At 44.8% G+C, this 17,400-nt stretch overlaps 1 protein-coding gene across 4 annotated transcripts in view; it reads left to right on the top strand.

Annotated features, from left to right (window-relative positions):
• The first annotated feature begins 2,903 nt into the window (after nt 1-2,903).
• Nucleotides 2,904-17,400, top strand: part of chd8 (chromodomain helicase DNA binding protein 8) — a 202,305-nt gene continuing 187,808 nt past the window's right edge. For all 4 annotated transcript variants that reach the window (XM_084328043.1, XM_084328042.1, XM_084328041.1 and 1 more), the window contains exons 1-6: nt 2,904-2,953; nt 3,774-4,027; nt 4,116-5,095; nt 6,362-6,631; nt 6,928-7,041; nt 10,741-11,225. In XM_084328043.1, the coding sequence (XP_084184169.1) occupies nt 4,220-5,095; nt 6,362-6,631; nt 6,928-7,041; nt 10,741-11,225 (1,745 nt within the window). In that variant the 5' untranslated portion in view covers nt 2,904-2,953; nt 3,774-4,027; nt 4,116-4,219. The remainder of the gene's footprint in view (nt 2,954-3,773; nt 4,028-4,115; nt 5,096-6,361; nt 6,632-6,927; nt 7,042-10,740; nt 11,226-17,400) is intronic.

Raw genomic sequence — 17,400 nt, 5'->3', positions numbered from 1 at the left:
ACTGGCCATAACAACATCCCCTCCAAATTCCTCAGAGACTCAGCAGCCGCCATCACCCCAGTCATCACACACATAATAAACCCCCCCATAAAACAGGGACACGTCCCCAAGGACTTCAAAATTGCGAGAGTAACACCCCTGCACAAAAAAGGCAGTAAATTAGACCCAGGCAACTACCGCCCTGTTTCTATCCTTACCTCCATCTCGAAAGTCATGGAAAAAATTGTATACGAACAGGTCGAAAAATACCTTGCGGAAAAAAATCGAATCTACGAATTCCAATCTGGCTTCAGAACATCCCACTCCACTGACACATGCCTTCTCTATTTAAACGACCACATCAAACAAGAGGTGGACGCGGGCAAATACTGCGGCATGGTCATGCTGGACCTACAAAAGGCCTTCGACACTGTCAATCACACCATTCTGATTGACAAGCTAAAAGCAATTGGTTTTGATAGTCTATCAGTGAGCTGGATGCAATCCTACCTGGAGGGGAGAGAGCAGATGGTGGAGGTAAACGGTACCCTACCCCCCCCCCCCCCTCACAGTAAGCTGTGGTGTTCCACAAGGAAGCATACTCCGCTACTGTTCCTAATTTATGCAAATGACATGTCGTCAGCTTGTAAAGATATTACCTACCTGGGTTCCATCCTAGAGGCAAATCTTTCCTGTGACAAAATGGCATCCAATGTAATAAAAAAAAGTCAACCAAAGAACTCGATTCTTGTACCGGATCTCCTCACTGGTAATTGGTAAACAAGAATACCTTGGAGACTCTGGCAGGAGCACTCATTCAAGGGTACTACGACTATGCTTGCACCTCATGGTACCAAAGCACCTCAAAGGCGCTAAAAACAAAATTACAAACATCTCAAAACAAACTGGTCAGACTACTGCTTGACCTTACTCCTAGAACCCACCTCACCCCTGCCCACTTTGACAACCTAGGATGGCTTAGAGTAGACGACAGAGTACAGCAACTTGCAATGGACCTGGTCTACAAGATACACTACACGACCAAGGTACCCATGTACATGTCAAAATACTTCCCAAAGGTCAGTGAATACCACGATCACAACACCAGAGGGAGCTCCACAAATCATGTTAAACCCAGATTCGGCTCAAACAAGGGACTAAACACGTTTCGCAATTATGCCACATCAATGTGGAACGCCCTACCCAAAGCTGTAAAGGAATGTGAATCACTACCCACTTTCAAAAACACTCTCAAAAAACACCTACGGGAGACTGCAATTCGAAACTGGCCCCTGTAAATGTCCGAACACAACCCCCTGTACAGTAAATTACCAAGTATGGTCTTGTCAATATTCCAATGTACAGTTTTGCTTGTACAGTTGTACAGTGCCCCCCCCCCCCACCCCTCCTACCCAACCCCCCCCCCCCCCCCTCCAATGTACAGTCCCCCCCACCTACCCAACCTCCTTATGGTATGTCATAAATGTATAGATGTAGCAGTACTGTCTATCTGTATGTCATATATGTTACGATGAATTGAAAATGGGGGACCCTGATGTAAACAAGACGAAAGTCTTTCTCTGGTCTGCATCCCCTTAACAATTGTATGTATTGAGCTGTACTGTACTGTACCCATTCTACAATCTGTTAATAAAGTTTTCAATCAATCAATCAATCAATCAATCAATCAATCAATCAATCAATCACACATTGTAATTATCAGTGGAAATCTGTTATTATGTATGATCATTTTAGAATGAACCATTTCAGGAGTACAATCTCACCATTGGAATTTTGAAAATTGCCCCTCTCTCACTTCCCTGGCTCATTCTCAAACACAATATAAAAATATATATATATTTTTTACAATATTACGGATAGCAGCTAATAAGCTAATAAGAATAAAAAAAAAACTAAAAAAAAAACTCTGCCCCCCCCCCCCCCCCCCCCCACACAACTGAATGGGAGCCTAACGGGTTTGCCTGAAAGGTCACGTTCAAAAGATGATTATATATGGCTCTGGTTACACCATAGTAACGCTATCACTTTCAAGGAAGAAACCCCCCAATCCACAAACTCATCTGTCACACTGACCTTTTCAAGTCATTCTCTGAAGTTGTGAGGGTGGGTGGGATAATAATGTATTATTATTATTATTATTATTATTATTATTATTATTATTATTATTATTATTATTATTATTATTATTATTATTATTATTATTATTATTATTATTATTATTATTATTATTATTATTATTATTATTATTATTATTATTATTCTTGCTATGGGAAACAACAGGAATGAAGAAACATAATGGCCAATAGGTAATTAATACAATTGAAAGAACAAAGGATATATGTAATTATTAGACTACTCAATTATTTTTTTTCTTTCTTTCTTAAATATGGTATGATTGTATACCATCACCAGATGTGCTGAATATTTCTAGTGAATAGCTACTATGCCACAATGTGTTTTCCATTTGTGAATTTATGGGGGAGCAGGCTGGGGTTTATGCCTGGAATAAAACGCTGAATACTGACAAATTAGAGTATATGCTGATTGTTTCTGACAGACGGTCCACATATGCGGTTATTCTTATGGTATGAACAATACCATGCGTTTACTTTTCTGTTAATTTGATGTATTTGAGTGGACGCTAACACGGAGGATCATTCGGTCAAATGATCCCAGCTAGGCCGCATTTATTGTTTTCTCAACCTAACTACGTCTATTGCCTACCTCTCTCCTCAGGATCCCCCTCACGACGTGACGGACGGATCTCTTGACCAATGAAATAGCTGTATGCTCCCGGCGTAGGGAAAATGTGGACCAATTACATTCGAGAAGCTTCCGAGGGGCAACGCTTTCTACGCTTTCTCTGGCAAGAATGTTAGTTCCTGCTCTTCGCTGGCCGTTTCCTGTAATCGTACAGTGTTGTGAGACGGAGAAAGCCTGTGTCGATGCAAAGGTAAATTTAGCACCCCGAAATTATTACTCAGAGAGTTGGTGTATTGGGTGTGATGGTTATTTTCGTCGGGTATTTTTGCTGAAAAACAGACGTAGACCGAACTGAAACAGCATTGCGGCCTAACCCGTGTCTGAACGTAGACGGGCAGTGGTTATTGTGGCACGTTGCTTTGGTTTGGTCCGGTTTGTTGACGAGATTGAAGGAGTCCAGTTGACTGAACGGTGTGTAGTAAAGGATGGGAGACGATACCGATCGACTCAGAACATCCCAAACACCGTCTTTACGAACTAAACGGGGTGTTTTTGTTCCAAGGTGCCCTATATCTAATGGGTATGTTTGTTGGTAGCTGTAGACGCTAATGCTAGCTAACGGGCTTGTGAGAGAGAGACTGCAACACGGCGAGAGGAGGAGACGTCTGACGGACTAGCATCAGTGTCTCCATTATCAGACGTTACTATCGACAGTTTCCATTAATTGATTTATCTGAAAGTTGATCTGTGACCATGATGACTGCTGGTTCTATACAAGCAGAATATTGATTTACAACTATTCTATCTAGACAAAATGGCCATTGTGGATAAACTAACCATGATTGTTATGACAACTAGTTTGTCAATAAATGGTACATTTGAGTGTGGAGAGACTCGTGTCATCTATACATAAGCTATTTGATTGTTGATAAACAGATGTTGTGTTTTGTCCGTGATGTCTGTAACACTTCACAGCGTTGTGTGTTCGTTCAGGTCTGTATGGGGCATTCTCTTTGGCCCAGTTTGTCTGAAAGTTATGTCGGTAATGTAACGTTTCTCTTTTGCGTTAGGAAAGAAACCTCAAGGAATGACCTTGCAGGTGGACGTCCCGCCACATCGTCCCACAGAAGAGAAGAAGTAGGAACGGAAAAGGATACAAAGAGGGGAGGTACAAAGGACTGACATAGCCCCCAACCTCCATACCTCGTCTTCGTCATCATTTCTCCATCATCATCATCAACCTCCTCCTCCTCACCGGTCATCAGAAGAATTGCACGTCCCTTAACGTGTTGTCTAGTGCTCTGAGACGAGCCAGCCCTATTTGGTAAGTTGCCTCAGCATTTGAGTTTTGGATTGATATGTGGTCAGAATTGATGTTTTGTTTATTCTCCTTGTTCTCTTCGTGTTTCCAGTCTTCTGCTGGTACTCCGGACCCAGGAGGAGCAGGGACAGTTGGGGTGTCCTGTTTCTGAGAGGCTGCTAGGTTGTGCCCATCTCCCTGTGTGGAGGGGGCAAGATGGCGGACCCCATCATGGACCTGTTTGAGGACACACCCCTGTTCAACCTGGACTCCTTGCCGGATGACGCCTTCTCTCAGGGGGGCTCCTCGGACCCCGTGGAGGAGGCCCTCAAGCTGGCTCTCGGCCAGGGGGACCCCTCTACTGACCTCGAGCCCACCCCAGAGCTCACCCTCACCCCCATAGCAGCCCCCGCTATCCCAGTCCAGGTACAAGTCCCGATCTCTATACAGCAGCTGGCCCAGGTGGCCCTCCCTCAGCCTGTCTCCTTAGCCCCGCCCCCTGCCATGGTCCCCGCTGTGACATTACCTCAGGTCCAGGTTCAGGCCCAGACCACCATCCCCATAGTCACTAACGCCAGCGTCTCCACCACTGGGACGGTTCTGCTCAGCTCCCCGCTGACCGCCTCCTCCGCCCAACAGCAGCTCACGCAGATCGCCCACCAGCTCACTCCGCAGCAGCTGGCCGCCATCACCCAACAGGCCGGCGGCAAGATCGTCATCCTCAAGGGGCCGCAGGGTCAAGCCCAGGTGCTGCAGACGGTGTCGGGGGCCCTGACCGGCACTGCCGGCGGCAAGGTCATCCGCGTGTTGTCCGGCACTGCCCTGAGGCCCGGCATGTCCATCCTGTCCGGCGGCACGGTGCTGGGCCAGGCGCAGGGCAAGGTGGGCGGCGCCGGGGTGCAGCGGCTGGTGCAGTCTCCCAACGGGCCCATGAAGCAGGTGCTGCTGACCTCCCTGCCCCAGCAGGGCCAGACGGTGCAGGTCCAGATCACCCAGGCGCAGATCCAGCAGGCCCTGCAGGCCCAGGCCCAGAACCAGGGCACCACCGCCGGCAGGCCACAAGGAGTCACCCTCACCACGGTGCCGCAGCAGGTGAGGCCCCAGGGTCACTGTCCACAGCTGATCTTACTGTTGAGCCAGTCTTGTTTGTGTTCAGAAGGCACATGGCTGTTCACCTGGGGGTTGGTGCTGGGCAGTGGGCATCTGTCAATTAGAGCCATATGAAATCCGTTTTATTTTTTTCCAAATTCCATTAATTTTTTTTCCAAATTCCGTTTTTTCCGTTTTAATATTTCAGAATTCTGTATTTTGCTTTGTACGCTCATTTTACCATCAGAAATAGTGTCTAATAAGTGGGAATGAATAAATGTCCACAATTTAATAAGATATAACAGTCCATTTAATAGGGCCGTCTTAAATACTTTGAAGCTTCGAAGCTTCGTTTGATGGGAAATAAATTCGAATATGAAAATAAAATTTGATTATTTAAAAAAAAAAAGATTTATATATATTTTTGCAAAATCAACTCTGCCTCTCTTTGTTAACTACAACAAGCAATGCTGTTTGTTATTTAAGATGAGGTCGGACTCGGCACTGACAGATTTGTGTTCATTGTGCTGCTTTTATAAAGCCTCAAATGATGGCTTACAATATTTCATGAAAGCAAAGTGTTTTGTTTGTCTAAGATTTAAAAAGGTTTAAACTTTACAGCACTGACAAAGTTGAACAAAGTGCTGTACAAGTCCCACAACATTAAAAAAAAAAAAAAAAGAGTATAAAAAAAAAAAAAAAAAAAAAAAAATTTTTTTATAGTGGATTCCATTTTTATTGCTCAATTCCGTGATCGCGGATTCCATATGGCTCTACTGTCAATCTCCTGCATGGTTTTCATATCATAGTAAGATCAGATGAGATATTCTTCTATTGATCCCCTTGGGGAAATTTGCGCATCATAGCAGCAGTAGGAGACATGGTACAGGACCTGGTCATAGAATTATAGTACAGTGAAGAAGTACAGATACAAATAGAATAAAAAGGCAGTGTAAACAATATAATTAACTCTGGACATGCTGCGCATATGGGCAACAAGGTGCAAGATGAGGGTACGTATGCCCCCTCAGTTATATTTGCCCTACAATAAAATAGTTGCAATATATAATCTAATAATCCACTAATCTAAATCTAATCTATAAATGCTAAATATGTGCTCTGATGAAGTGTACTGTATATTTGGTATTTGCCCTACAAGTACTGCCAGACCTGCTTTGAAATTATTACCACCTTGCTGTGAAATCACCCTTTTTCCATCCCAATCAGTGTCTTCCTGTGTGTGTGTGTGTGTGTGTGTGTGTTCCCCAGGGTGGCGAGCCCAAGCGGATCACCCTGGTCCTCCAGCAGCCCTCCCAGGTGGGCGCCGCGCAGCAAGCCGTCCAGCAGGTCCAGGTGCAGCAGGGCGGGCAGCAGCGGCTGGTGCTGGGCCAGCTCCCCGGGGGTAAGCTGGTGCTCCAAGGCGGCCAGCTAGCGGCTCTGACCCAGGCCCGGGCGGCGGGCCAGGCCGGGGGACAGCCCAAAGTGCTGACCATCCAGCTCCAGGTGCAGCAGCAGCCCAACCAACAGGGAGGAGTGAAGGTGAGGGGGGAGGAGAAGGTGGGGTGTTATAGAGTTTGGGATTCCCCGTCGGCAGATTACGGTACTACATCGTACAGATGCCGTTCGTCCGTTTGTGTTACCTCTATCCGGGCACTGTGAGATCTGATGATTTGTGGTGTCAGTGAGGGTCCCGAGCCTTGTTGATGAGGCTCACTGCAGAGGGGAAGAAACTGTTCTTGTGGACCGCAGCCTCCTGCCAGAGGGGGTGGTAGGGGTTCCCTTGGGGGTTCTGTGATGATGTGTGGTTGTAACCAGTCTCCTCTGCACCCCCACAGTATCAGTTGGTGTCGGGCACTGGCGCCTCCGGCAGTCCGCAGGTGGTGCAGATCTCCCAGGGTCAAGGGGGTCAGAGACTGGCCGTGCCACTCAAAATGCTGCTTCAGCCACAGGTAGGCCTTCAAACACACAGGAAGACTTAGAGATGACCATATCTTACAGAGGGACTCGTGTCTATGTTTACACACACACACACGCACACACACACCTCCTCACACACACACACACACACACACACACACACCACACACACACACACACACACCTCACACGCACACACACACCTCCTCACACACACACACACACACACACACACCTCACACACACACACACACACCTCACACACACACACACACCTCCTCACACACACACACACACCACCTCACACACACACACACACCTCCTCACACACACACACACACCTCCTCACACACACACACACACCTCCTCACACACACACACACACACCTCCTCACACACACACACACCTCCTCACACACACACACACCACACACACACACACACCTCCTCACACACACACACACACCTCCTCACACACACACACACCCACACACACACACCTCCTCACACACACACACACACACACACACACACACACACACACACACACACACACACACACACACACACACACACACACCTCCTCACACACACACACACACACACACACACACACACACACACACACCACACACACACACACACCACACACACACACACACCACACACCACACACACACCACACACCACACACACACACACACACACACACACACACACACACACACACACACACACAGGATTCCCAATACCAGTTCATATCCCGGTTAAGCTTTTAGGCCGAATTAGATGCACTGTTGACGGGAGTCAGCAGAATATTGTGAGTATTGTGACAGAAACACAACTTGCACAGACTGCAAAACGGTATATGGTGTTTGTTTACATGCCTCAGTATGATATCTGCATAACCCAGGTCACATGTATTATCCGGTCTTCTCATGACTGGAGTAAGGGCTTATACTAGGGATGTCTGATATTATCAGCCGATATTTGCATTCAAATGTAATATTGGAAATGATCGGTATCTGTTTTCAATTTATTTATTTATTTTTAAACATTTATTTAACCTTTTATTTACCCAGGCAAGCAAGTAAGAACAAATTCTTATTTTATTTATTGTCAAAAGTATGCACAATGTTGTGTTAATTCCACAACAAGAGATATGCAATGTTATTACATGGCGTTTTCACATTCGCCGAAATGCTTGCTTGTGATTGGTCAATAGCGCGCGTCAGAGGTCAGTTATCACACAATAATGACCGCTGTGGAACAATAATGACCGCTGTGCGCAGCTGTTCGCAATCAAGCCCACTGACATCAGTGCAATCAGACACTGCCGGTGTTCTGCTGCCGGCGATGACGGGGCGGAGCGACGAGCGGAGCCAGAACCAGTGTTGCGAGTCGATGTAAAATGAATTGGGTATATTGTTAGTAAGTTAGCCATGTAATAAGCGGGATAATGTATAGCTATACTCGATCATTGTCGCAAAATAATTGACCTTCACTGACGTTTAAAACACCTCGCCGAGGCGGCTCGGTATTTTAAACTGTGTCTGTCAATTATTTTGCGACAATGACCTCGTAGCTATACATTATCCCTTACTTAATTACCTGAAATTATTCTGTTTTTGGGGGGGGGGGGGGGCCCTGCATCGGTATCGGTATCAGAAATTAAGAGTTGGACAATATCGGTATATCGGTAAAAAAGCCAATATCGAACATCCCTAGCTTATACTAGGGCTGCAACCAGGGAGCGAAATTAACTTTTTGACTCATCGGCCAGTGGCGGGTAGATGGGAAGAGTCTACCCGCCAAGCATATCTCTTACCTGCCAATATATATTTTATATATACAATTTTTTTTAAATAAAATATATATTATATAATCATACTTGTAGTTGTATTATCTGCGAGACATCGCCACCACGCAATAAGTCAAAATGCTTGCTATCTGCAAACAGCTCCACTGTCTGTTTTGGCTGTGTTGCTCTTCTAGAAAAATAATCCTTTCAGGGTTGCCTATTGAAATACTGTACACTTTCCTACTGTACACTTTCCTGATTAATTGAAATGGGGGACCCTGATGTAAACAAGACGAAAGTCTTTCTCTGGTCTGCATCCCCTTAACAATTGTGTGTATTGAGCTGTACTGTATTGTACCCATTCTGCAATCTGTTAATAAAGTTTTCAATCAATCAATCAATCACACCTCCAGTACAGAAACATTGTTTGAGTTTGCGTGTCAGGTAGACCATTGATTGACAGTCGAGTCTGCCAATTACATCACATCGCTTGCACTCCGGTGCTGCAGCTGGACCCATTGCCCACCTCTGCTGTTGATAACGCTAGCCAAGTTATTATACACACAGATACACAGTGGGCCAGTGACTTTGGTGTAGGGGTGTAACAATGCATCGATCCTAAGGGGGAAATTCAACTGCATCGATTTGAAAATGTTAGAATAGATTATCGCAATTTTAATGTGTACACGTTATGTTATTGTCATGTCCGTTACAGCCAACACACCGACATACGCTACTGCATCAACGTTATGATTAACAAAGCAAGGCATTCGTTTTGTTGCATTAACGTTATATTACTATTGCTATCGATAAATCTAGGTGTTCTAAAATCTATTGCTATTGGTAAGAGAGACTATAATACGTTGGTGTCTCGGAAAACGAGAGCCCTGATCGCGGAGTTTCAGGAAGTAAACAAGAAAAATGAGAGCTTCCGATTGGTCATTTGCTTTATTTCCCATGAAACCAGTCACTTCACTCTACTGTGATTGGACCGTTGGCTTGAGTGCAATGTGGGACTTGTAGTTTTTTAACGATCTCGCAGCGGAGGAAAAAAAAGACGAGAGAGGCTATAATCTGTATTCGCACAGCGTGCGCGTAATTGATTTTTACCGTTCGCATACAAATATTTTTAGGGGCCTGCTTATGAACTACACGTCTACACGCCACACGGCGGGCAGCCCTCTAAGTGTCATGCGCCAAAGCTAAAAACAGACCGCCCCTGGCGGGCGGCGGGCTTTAGTTTCGGTCCCTGGCTGCAACTAACGATTATTTTGTTAGTCGACTAATCTAACGATTATTTCTGTCACACCCTCCATCTCTGCTTCCTCTGGAACTAATGGGATAACTGGGGTTGCAACAAAAGTGCAACTAGGGCTAAAAACACAATGAAATAAAATAATAATAATAAATAATATATCCTTAGCAGACTTCTTAGCTTAACATCCCAGGGAACTAATGGGATAACTGGGGATATTGTTTGCTCCTGACAAGAGTCTCAAAGTCTGGGGTGATGGTAGACAAAGCAACTCTGAGGTCATGCTCAATGTCCAATCTGTTCCTCTGCTTTGTCTTCAGCTGGACCAGAGCTGAGAAGCCACTTTCACAAAGATAGGTAGTGCTAAAAAAAAAAAAAAAAAAAATTATGACTCATCGACGCAAAGATTCTGCGTCGACGAGTTTTTATGATCAACATCGTCGATTATGTCAACTAATCGTTGCAGCCCTAGCTTATACCATACAATACAACTTTGATATATTATTGCAAACAAGATATGATGTTTACATGCTTCAAATGGAATACTTGAGATATGTTAAATATTAATAAGTGATCGTTGAGGATTTCAACAGTCAATGTAACACTATAGACCATTCATATCTAGATATCTCTTCAAGATATCAAGTCTTACCGCTCTCCTCTCCTCGTCTCCAGACCAGCGTGGCCTCCTCCGCCGGCGGCACCATCTCCGTGGTGAAGGTCATCAACACCTCCGCGGCAGGCGGCTCCACCACCCAGGCCATCCGCATCACCAAGGCCGGCGGCGAGCCGGTGACCGTGCGCCGCGTGGAGACCCTCTGCAAGCAGGAGAAGGCCAACCGCATCGTGGCGGAAGCCATCGCCCGGGCCAAGGCGCGCGGGGAGAAGAACCTGCCCCGGGTCCTCAACCAGGACGAGCTCCCCGCCGGCCACGCCTCCAGCGAGTTGGGGGGCACCGTGACCGTGGTGACGACAGCCAAGAAGAAGGGCGGCGGCGGGGGGTCCAAGAAGAAGAGCCCCACAGCCGGAGGTGCCGGGGCCAAGGGCGGGGCCGGGTCGGAGAAGAAGAGCAAGGCCAAGCCGGCGGGGGGGGCCGTCGGAGGGCCCGGGGGTACCGGGACGCCGGTGGCCAACAGGAGCAAGAGCAAGGCCAAGCCCAAGTGAGTGTGTGAAGGGGAGGGAGGAATTAGGGATGCCACGCTTCTCAATATCACCTTGTACCGTTTGGTATCCCACGCTTCTCAATATAACCTTGTACCATTTGGTATCCCACTGTTCTCAATATCATGTACCGTTTGGTATCCTGCGCTTCTCAATATGATGTTGTACCGTTTAGTATCCTACGCTTCTCAATATCATGTGTACCGTTTGGTATCCCACGCTTCTCAATATCATGTTGTACCGTTTAGTATCCTGCGCTTCTCAATATCATGTTGTACCATTTGGTGCACTCAGCCACAGTTCAATACGCACTGGAGTTTTGCAAAAAAAAACATCAAGTTACTAGTTTCCATGCATTGTATTTCTCTCACGATTCTCCCGGGCAGCGTGTCGAAGTGTCCTTGAGCAAGGCACTTAACCCCTAACTCCTCCCGATGAGCAGGTTGGCACCTTGCATGGTTGCCGTCGGTGTGTGAGTGAATCGGTGAATGGGTGAATGTGAGGAACAAATTGTAAAGCGCTTTGGATAAAAGCTGTTCTATAAATGCAGCCATTTACCATTTCACTCTGGAACATGGCGAGCAGAGTCGAGAGGCAGCGATGTGGGGGCATCCGGGTTTTGGCTTGAATATAATGACGTAGGAATGAAAACAGTTGCAAGCATTGCTTCACACATAAAAGTGTCACCTACGTAAATGAAACACTTCGATATGAGCAACATCACTGTCTGGAAGCTGGACAGTCGAGCAGGTATGAACACCATAAAAAAACTGTAGTCTCTCGCTGATGCCTTCCAACAAGCCTCTCCTATCGGTTAATAAAAACACTCAAAAAGAAAGAGGGGTGTTCATTGCGTAAGATTTCACAGCCTTTTTCGCTGGTCAGAGACGTGGGCTTTCGTCACCTCATGAGAACGACCCGCGCTACACTCTGCTCTCGTACACCTTTCAGCACCACAGTCATTCTCGACCTCTATAAAACCATGCTTCTCCCCATCTCTGGCTGACATCACCATTGTGATACATGATGGTTAGGCCTTTGTGTTTTCCTCAGTGAGGGATTCTCTTTTGTCGGTCAGCAGCATTTTGTACTTGCTGAAGCTTCTCTCTGTATAATTATTTTGTAAGTTTAAATATCAACATTATCTGGCCATCCTCAGTAAATACTATCAAACTTTCCAAAGAGCAGAGTTGGGACGGGCACGCGCGCGCACACACACATACACACAGAAAGGGAGAATGGCTTATATCAACTATCCAGTTCGTTTTTATAGTGTAACGTTACTTGAAGGAGAGAGAGAGAGACTGAGACTTGTTACACGCAATGCTAGTCAGTCTCGGAATTGTCTCGGAGTTGTCTCGGAATGGATTTGGTAGGTTTTTTTCTGCGTCTCCGTAGACCAGGGGTGGGCAATTATTTTCCCCAGGGGGCCGAATGAGCAACTGAAAATATGTTGGGGGGCCGGGCCAAAATTCCAAACTCAATTATGCATAATATACATTTTATTTCTATATAAAAAGCAGTAAATGGCATTGTTTTGACCCCTGGTAAGAGTGTATGTTATTATTTGGCAATTAAAAGGTGAGGTTAGCTTTCAAAAATATCATTTATTCAAATAGAATTTATTTCAAGAAATGATAAACAAAATGTGAAACATTAATAACAAAGGGCATTTTGAGTTTCATATACTATTGAAACAAGGATTTTCTTAGCTTTCTAAAGACATCACATCATCTTATAACAAAAATAAACAAGACATGTCACTGAACTGTGTAAAGAAAAGTGTCCCAGTTTTGTAGCCTTTTTTACTTTACATGCCTATATTTTTTTTTTATCCACTTTTTCTCCCATTTTCTATATTTTCTCCCATCCCAATTTCGTATCATCCAATTCAACCCTCCCCTGTCACGAACGCTGTTTCTTGCCTCCCACAAGCCGGCTGCAATGTGGACTAAGTCATACATAGCACAAGTCCCCTCCGGTACTTGAGGTAACAGCAGTCGCATCTTTTCACCTGCGCAGCTCGATCTCTCAGTGGCGAGGAGTAACGCATGGGAGGCTCACGCTGCCCCCGACACTTCCTGATTCTACTGCGCAGGCGCACCAACCGACCTGTAGGAGTCGCTGTGCACAACGCCCGATCCCCACCCATCAGTTTCCCACCCCCTAATACGGCCAATGTGTATTAGTATGAACGACCAGCTAAACTGAAAGCAATGTGGAGCGCTGGGCTCGAACAGGCGAGCCCAGCGTCTCTGCATTCGTGGCGAGCGCCTTGCCCACTACGCCACGTAGCCGCCCTTTACATGCCTATATTAAACATTTAATGTTTTCAGAACTGTGCAAAAAAAAGAAAAAAATATATCAAGTGTCCCATTTCACTTGTTATATTTCCACATTTTAGTGTTCTTCAGTTCTTTTTTTTCATTCAGTGTGAGAAATCCAGTCTCTGTTGAGCTTTAACAAGTCCATCAAAGTCAGGTTGCATGTCTGAGGTGGAGATGCGAAGCACAGCTGCCAGATGTTCATCAGTGAGAGAGGATTTGTACCTGGACTTGGTAAACGTCATGACTGAGAATTTTAATTTTTTTTACCTTATTTTACCAGGTAGTCACTTGAGATCAAAGATCTCTTTTTCGAGCAAGACCTGGCCAAAATGGCAGCAAAATTCACATATGTAGGTGGATCCAAAGAGAACCAACATCTTCTGAGCATGTCTCCTAAGCGTATATTGTGCGTGTGAACGTTGACATGAAAAGAAAAAAGTTAAAAAAAATTATGTTTACCGGTATATTTTTTTTATAAATTTTTTTATTAAAATTTTCAGGGGGGGGGGGTCCCGTTGGCGTGGTGGGCCGCCCCACCAAGGCAATGGTAGGGGAAACACTGTCTGATAGTTGGACCTCTCAGGCAACAGAGAGTTACCTCACTGTAGGGCTGTCTTAAATACTTCGAAGCTTCGTTCGATGGGCATGGGATTCGAATATGAAAATAAAATTCGATTATAAAAATATATATATATATTTGATTTTGTTTTGTTGCTAAATCAACTCTGCCTCTCTTTGTTAACACTTTAATCGCCAAAAACGCCGTAGGACGTCTTTCCCCGCCATGCTCATTCTGCCAAAGACGCCGTACCAAGTCTTTGATATCAATATTTTAAAAATCTGTGATCGAAATCATATTTCTCCCCCGGAGACCTGAGATCTACTGTTGAGCCCCTCTCAACTCTCCAACGGTTCAAGAGCGCCATCTGGTGGCCAATCGGCGGATCGCCCAAACAGGAAGTGATGCGGATGAAGTGGTGCTCGCCCATATTTCGTCCGGGCACTCGCTATCGTTAGCGGGACTCCATCTTGATACACTGGACATCGATCGGTTGCAAATAACTCGATAAACAACATGATTTGGACGTATATACTATTATACAACCTGGAAATGGATCGCATATTTCTACATCCCATAATAGGAACACCCGAGGAAGCTACGGTAAGATTCAGCGTTATTTTTCAACGTGTTCGATACTAACTGCTCTAATGATCATATCACCCACACTAGATGAATCATATAACGTTGGCCACGGAATTATAAACGACCCCCCCCCCCCATCCGGTCAACATCAGATCATACTTAGTAACTTCTAGAAGCACGTCCATTTGAAAATTTTTATCTTGCGCAGATTCACGTCCATTTGAAAATTTTTATCTTGCGCAGATTCCTATCAAACTGTATTTCATTATCAATATAATGCATTTGGGGCTATAAATCAAGTTCTGGAGAAAGCTGCAGAAAATGATAAAAACATACTTATACTTTAGACCGTATTTTAGTATGAATATGTGAATGAAAAAGTATAACGTTGCTACACCCTGAACAATAGATATAGGACGTTGAATGGGCCATAGTAATGTCAATTTAGCAATACAATTTAAAAAGTTATAGCCCTGCAAAGAAGGGGAACTTCTCCATATTAAATAGGGCTGGCGAAGGATGGTAAATTATTAATTTAAGCCTGGCGATCAAAGTGTTAATTACAACAAGCAATTCTGTTTGTTATTTAAGATGAGGTCGGACTCGGCACTGACAGATTTGTGTTCATTGTGCTGCTTTTATAAAGCTTCAAATGACGGCTTACAATATTTCATGAAAGCAAAGTGTTTAGTTTGTCTAAGATTTAAAAAGGATTAAACTTTACAGCACTGACAAAGTTGAACAAAGTGCTGTACAAGTCCCACAACATCATTTCTTTTTTAAGAATTGTAATTTTTTTTTAATTTAATTAATCTAATCTCGGCCCTGAAGCTTCGAATTCCAAAAAAAAATCGAAGGTCAGCCCTACCTCACTGTGACAGAGAGCTACCTCACTGTGACGCTCCACTATATGTCTGATAGTTGGACCTCTCGGGCAGCAGAGAGCTACCTCACTGTGACGCTCCACTATATGTCTGATAGTTGGACCTCTCGGGCAGCAGAGAGCTACCTCACTGTGACGCTCCACTATATGTCTGATAGTTGGACCTCTCGGGCAGCAGAGAGCTACCTCACTGTGACGCTCCACTATATGTCTGATAGTTGGACCTCTCGGGCAGCAGAGAGCTACCTCACTGTGACGCTCCACTATATGTCTGATAGTTGGACCTCTCGGGCAGCAGAGAGCTACCTCACTGTGACGCTCCACTATATGTCTGATAGTTGGACCTCTCTGGCAGCAGAGAGCTACCTCACTGTGACGCTCCACTATATGTCTGATAGTTGGACCTCTCGGGCAGCAGAGAGCTACCTCACTGTGACGCTCCACTATATGTCTGATAGTTGGACCTCTCGGGCAGCAGAGAGCTACCTCACTGTGACGCTCCACTATATGTCTGATAGTTGGACCTCTCGGGCAGCAGAGAGCTACCTCACTGTGACGCTCCACTATATGTCTGATAGTTGGACCTCTCGGGCAGCAGAGAGCTACCTCACTGTGACGCTCCACTATATGTCTGATAGTTGGACCTCTCGGGCAGCAGAGAGCTACCTCACTGTGACGCTCCACTATATGTCTGATAGTTGGACCTCTCGGGCAGCAGAGAGCTACCTCACTGTGACGCTCCACTATATGTCTGATAGTTGGACCTCTCGGGCAGCAGAGAGCTACCTCACTGTGACGCTCCACTATATGTCTGATAGTTGGACCTCTCGGGCAGCAGAGAGCTACCTCACTGTGACGCTCCACTATATGTCTGATAGTTGGACCTCTCGGGCAGCAGAGAGCTACCTCACTGTGACGCTCCACTATATGTTGGATTGGGAGATGAAGTGCGCAGTGTAGGGCTGGGCGATGAAACGATAACTATAATTATCGCGATATATTTGAATAATCGATAATAAATTAATATCTAATAAAAAAAATATATATATTTTTTTTTGTATTGTGACCTGCAACAGAGACAGTGGACAGACTTGTCTTTCTTGCCTGCAACTTAAAGTAATGGCTTTGCTTGTCCAAATGACAATACTGAACAAATTGAGATTTATTTTTCTCTTGTCCATTTATTTTATTTGCTTTCTAATTTAAAATACAGTTTGAAACCGTCTGTACACACAGTAGGCCAGGGGTGGCCAACCCGCGGCTCGCGAGCCGCATGCGGCTCTTTGCCTGTCAATGTGTGGCTCTTCCATCCATAATTTTATTTAACTTTTTTTTTTTTTTTTTCACTCATTTCATAAGGACGTAGAATAAACATTTACAATTTCTTTTTTTAAATGGTCCATTTGCATGTTCTTGGTATCTGAATCTAGGGACATATATGGATCAGTGTCAGAAATAGTGTGTCTGTTACTAGGCTTGAGTAAATTGTAATGAACCAAAGGAGAATATAAATTCTATTTAAATTTTTTTTTTATCTTTGACTGTGAATAACACCATGCTAAAATGTACCAGACCTGAAAAATCTAAGCAAATGAATAAAGGGAAGATGATTAAACGGAAGGTTTTGTAGATACAGTACTGAATTCTGCCATCTTTTTTATAATGTAAATTTCTCCACCATTTTTCATCATATTGCAACACCATTTTTTGCAAGACGTTCACAGAAAGGTAGAGAAACTAACTGCATTCTGTTTTATGGCAATAACGTTCAGGTTTGTGGGAGATAATCCCAAAAAATAAGAGAAATAAAATAAGTAAAT

This window comes from Notolepis coatsorum (assembly GCF_963971535.1).
Source record: "Notolepis coatsorum genome assembly, chromosome: 13".
Classification (NCBI taxonomy): domain Eukaryota; kingdom Metazoa; phylum Chordata; class Actinopteri; order Aulopiformes; family Paralepididae; genus Notolepis; species Notolepis coatsorum.
Note: the sequence above shows the minus strand (reverse complement) of the source record. Positions and strands in the feature narration are given on the sequence as shown.